General features: G+C 44.6%; 1 protein-coding gene across 1 annotated transcript; it reads right to left on the reverse strand.

Annotated features, from left to right (window-relative positions):
- Positions 1-715: 715 nt before the first annotated feature.
- On the reverse strand, positions 716-1,234 carry LOC139691603 (uncharacterized). Its single transcript, XM_071589499.1, has one exon. It carries the CDS (start codon positions 1,232-1,234, stop codon positions 716-718), a length of 519 nt encoding a protein of 172 aa, XP_071445600.1.
- Positions 1,235-5,380: the final 4,146 nt, after the last annotated feature.

Raw genomic sequence — 5,380 nt, forward strand, 5'->3', positions numbered from 1 at the left:
TTTCCGCAATGCGTCGCCTTCCGCAGACATTTTTCGGCGCACGCCAGATAAGCTCCAACAGATTAAATAAACTCTGAAATAAAACATGCCATTCACCTTTGCTCATTTACCAAAACGAAAAGTGCCAGCGAATCCCATTCCGCCATTGTTTTAAAGATTTTTATGGAGTGAGAATCATTTTATTTGCTGAAGAATGAAACGATTGCTATTGTTATTCGCATGTAATCATGGAAATATTATTCTCATATAATTATGCCGATTAAAAATAGAGGTTTAATTCGATTACAAATGAACAAAACAACATGCCAGGATGAAGATTAATTATTTTCAGACGGATCCTGGAGTAAAGGTATAAGTATCTATACCCGCAATATTGTTGGACTCCATTTATCAACGGCTAACGGCCTCATTCAAACTGAAAGTGATGAGTTGACTGATGAAAACATTTCTGATTACTTGCTTGATTCTTACGAAAGACTCTTTATTCCCAAATTTAACACGAATGTTTTAAATAGCGAGAACGGGCCTTTTCCATAATTCCTTAATCATCCCTTTCCTCTACTTTTAAAAAGTATTTCAAATTCTCTAATTATCATTTTTTAATAAACGGCCCCACTTAACCTATCTCACTTTCTTCCCCCCACTTGCACACCCGTTTCCCCACCCCTCTTCTTCGTCATGTATGTATTGAATTTTTTTCCGGTTCCTGATTAACTTACAACCTTACAAGAATATCGAGGAAGGGCAGGCTGTTGTTCGTTGCAGTCTCCATGGTGAGCTGGATGTTCGGGTGGTTCATATGGCTAAGGAATTCGGTGAGTGCTTCCGATCCGTGTGGCCACACGATGAAGGTGTCATCCACATATCTGAAGAAGTATTTTGGCCTTAAGGGTGCTGTTCTAAGTGCTCTCTCTTCAAAGTTCTCCATGTAGAAGTTCGCAATGGCCGGTGACAGTGGAGAACCCATGGGGACTCCCTCCACCTGCTCGTAGAATTTGCCATTGTAGAGGAAATAAGTCGAAGTGAGGACGTGGCGGAAGAGATCGACGGTCTTCTCATTGAACCGTGCTTGGAGAAGTAGCAAAGTGTCCTTGATCGGCACCTTCGTGAATAGCGATATGGAGTCAAAGCTCGCTAAAATGTGTACTGCAACTAGACCCGGTGGGGAACCCGATAGAACTTCTTGAATACCATACGCCGGGAAAACCTGAGATCCTGCATCAATTCTGGCCATAATGTTTTCCCAATCGACTCAGTCCTGCTACTTTTGGGACAGACCTTGTATTTCTTTTTAGAATGAAAGCGGTGAGGGAAACTTTCCGAAATGATGATAACATTTTCGGGGCAATTCCTTCTCATATGCGGGTAGGTGCTGGAAGTTGCCGAGACGCTGCAACAGATAAGTGGACTCGTGCCGCGAGCGTCTTCGAAAGTCCTCCGTTGAAATCCTGTGAGACGCTTCGGAGTCGTGGCCAAGCATCACGGCACAGTTTGCACGCGCACCTGATTCAATTGTTCCTCCAGCATCCCTATGAGCAGCAAATCGGCTCGCCGTCTCCAAGCAATGACTGGCCGTCCGCGGGCGGAGGTGGTGCCCACCGTAGTCATGCGACCCCTGCGAGATCAAATGTGGGCCTATTTTCCCTGTCGACCCCCACTCTATCCACCCTTGGCCCTCTACCCGGGCCCCGCCGAATAATCTAGCACCTTCCCACAATTCCGTTGGAGCGGGCGGACGGCGGCGTCATTTGCTCGGCCGTTTTGAACTCCCTCGCCAGAGCTGCAGAGGCAGTGCGGGGGGGGGAGAGACGAAGGGGGTCTCGCCCCCTTCCCGCCCACCCCTCACCGCAGTCTAGGGAAGAAGGAAGCGAGATGGAGAATGGTATTCATGAATAAATGATGCCCTCGGAGTGCGAATGAGTGAGAGGGGATCATGAATTGCGTGGGACGAGTGGTGCGGTCCCACCGTTCCCTGGGATATTTCCCCTCTCTTCCCCGCTTCCTCCACCCCGACTCATATTGTACGTTAGATTATGACCACCGACACCAAAAGACTTAGTTCCACGATGCACATTCTGACTTGATGTGACGGCAATAAATAAGGCATGGTGTTGGGTACCCGGTGTCGCGCTTTGTCGTTTTTGTCATTAAATTCACCTAAATTCGTGTGCACTCGTCGTTGGCGGTGCGGCGTCTAGAGGTTTGCTCGAACAAGTACCACGGATACGGTAATTCAAAAACTGTGCAACGCCAACTCTCCTTCTCTCACCCCACGCGGCTGACGTGACGGATCTCATCCATTCACTCAATCGCACATTTCTGTGCGACTACGTGAATGGATGTATGTGTTGCGTGTGCGCTCGTGATAATGAAACATATCTTTACACACGTGTGACATTCCTTCTTAATGATGGACAAGTTTAATGAGTCATGAAAATAATGCAAACTTATTGCTGTCTCACACGAAATTCCTTATCCAAGTCTCTTTTTCCATTAAATCAAATATAATAATATAGCTATCTAATTAAAATAAGTTAACACGGGGAAATGCATTTCAATTTGAATCAATTACAATGGACATGTCCATCTAAACAATAGTATTCCATTTAAATAATAGAAAATGCAAACCCTACACGACTTTAGCAAAAAGAAAAGATGTGAAAAATCGAAATACTTTAGTTGCACTGGGAAAACGTTCGGTTACACTATTGATATGCTACTGCTCTCCTTTTTCTCAGTTGGGGATATTTATTCATTCAAATCTCGTGAAATCCCTTGGAGATATAATCCTACAGCTCATCGTCACCTTCAATCCACCTCAATGGTTGCGCGAATAGTGTTCGCTCTCAGCGGCTCCCGACACCAGGGACATCTCACTCATTCGGAATCGCGGGTGGGGATTTTCGTATTCCACTGATCGCTCACTCAGTCGCCCTTCCGACCGACGGCCTCCCCGCTCGCCCCGCCGCAACATCGCCTCCTCACGAGGGAGGCACACGCACGCGTCGCCCATTCTTTCATTTCCCCGGAGAGGATGGACAAGGGTTGCGGATTGTCGCCCTCCTAGCCTCGTGTCCCGCTCCTTCATCATGAACCTCCTCCTTAGCTCCCTCTAACTCAGGCGGCAAACCCCCCTTGGTGACCTCCCCGCTGCCCTCCGCTCTCACTGACGCACGACCAAGGTGTTACCGCGGGGACCTGAGGAACGAATGCGAACTTATTCTGCTTGAAACCCCAAACCACACACATTAAACCGTTTCTCGATTCTGAATACTCCCTGTCTTTGTTCATTCTGTCCAACCTATTTCCTATCCCCAACCTTGCTCCCCCTAAGTTTTGCCCGCTGCCACAGCCTTCAGTATTCCAACACCAAGCTAAATACTTCGATTTCAAAATTTCTGCCTTCCTTGGATTTTTATTATTAATTGTTACTGTCCATACTATTAGCGATATTTAGGTTCACATTTCACCATTTCCATCCTTCTCCACATTTCAAAAGCCTCAATTCTACGCCCATCATCTTGGACCAAAGATCATGCTTCCTCACTGTGCAAACATCGCCCCCAAGTTTTCAGCTATATTTGCTCAACATCCTTATTAAACGTCCCTGTCAACGACTTCTTCCTTCTCGTGAAAGCTTCTTGGCCTAGTGTACTTAATTTTTCTCATTCAACTTCACTTTTCTCAATTCACGACCGCCTTGGTGCCAAACACTTCCAAGATAGATAAAATTTTCCATTTGAGGGGATCGAGATGGTTCGGGGGCTAACGTACTGGCTTCCCACCCTGTGGTCCCGGGTTCAAATCCCGGTGGTGTTGAATATTTTTCAGAGGCATCTCGATCCCTACTTGAGGTGCTTTGTGGAAGGCACTTTGAGTGAGTACGCCGTCCGTCGGATGAGACGTTAATCTTTGGACCCCTTGGCGCCTTTCGTAAAGAGTAGGCTAATGCCGACGCCGGGTTTCTCTCCACCCTTTATCCTTTCCTGTCCATCCCCTATAGCGCAAATGACCTCAGCTGTCGGTCGCCTCCCCTAAATACTACTACATTTTCCATTTGATCTAGTTTTCACTCCTATTTAAACGCTTGACTCAGACTCCTTCTCTGAAGTCTCATTTTTTTTAAATTTATTCGAATTGATATTCATCACCCACCAAACACACCAGTATTCCAGGACAATCCGCGTTCATTGTAGCCCACTGTCTAACCGGCTAACTAAAGCTTGTCCATGCGGAAAACTAAAAGATAAAATAAATTCTCCACTAACTCACAATCCTGTTCCCAGTTCACCACGTGCCTATTTCACTGTTTTCTCCTCGTATGCATACATATGGGGATATGCATACAAAGGGCAGATCTCAGGAAAGAGGCGGGAAACCCAAATTTTATAGGCAGAAATGATCACAAATTTAAGATAAAATGCCGGGCACAGAGGACAAATAAAAAAAAAATTTTCTTTTCTAAATAGAACAATTGTTGAGTGGAACACCTTACCTGCAAAAATATTCGAGCCCTTTCCTAACAGAGTGTATACTTTTAAGAATAGATGTAAGGTATATATGTAAAAATTTGATTTATGTGTGGTATATGGTATTATATGTTATAGCTTAACTTTTTTTATGTATCTTTTTTTTCTTGCTGATTAATGGTTGTAAATGGGATGGGGACTCGCTTGTTTTGTTGAAGAGATTTGTGTTTTGAAGTCTGATTTTATCTATTACCTTTTGCGATTATTTGGGACTTGTGTGCCACCAGACAATGTCTATTAGCACATGTGTATTTATAATAATAATAATCTACAGTTTTTAAACAGAGTTGCAAAGGAAGTGGATTATGACAAAGCACTTTCTCCAACTTTGCGGGGTAATTTCTTGTTGAACGTGCAGAAATTTATAAAATAAAAAATAAAGAGTAGCGATGCATAGACAACTGCGTTTCTCATAAGAAAGAAGACAATACTATCTAAGTGTGAGTGAACATTTTTTATGTCGCTAAATTAAAAAATAAAAATTTTATATAAAAGCACAGGGGGTAAGTGGGACACTCCCGTTTCAACCCTATCCCTAACACTGCCCACCCTGTCCGCCGTACCCACCCGAGGAAACTGAGATATGTAGATTTCGCGGGTAAGTCGCTTATCTCTTCATTCTATGTTCTCCTATTCTCTGCAATCCATTCGCTGATTTTACCCGACTTGGTCTATCAAACGCCTACTCGAAATATATGAAATAAAAGTACACCTCCCATTGCACTTGACCTTGACTGGCGCCACGCGTGCGACTCCATCGCCAGAATTCTAACTGATCATCCCACAGAATAATGAATTGCCGTCACCTCTATTCCCTCGCTGATGGCCCTTAGTATTACCTTTAGCTGTGC

The sequence above is a fragment of the Hetaerina americana genome, unplaced genomic scaffold (genome assembly GCF_022747635.1).
Source record: "Hetaerina americana unplaced genomic scaffold, ioHetAmer1.1.p SCAF_380, whole genome shotgun sequence".
In the NCBI taxonomy this organism is placed as follows: Eukaryota; Metazoa; Arthropoda; class Insecta; order Odonata; family Calopterygidae; genus Hetaerina; species Hetaerina americana.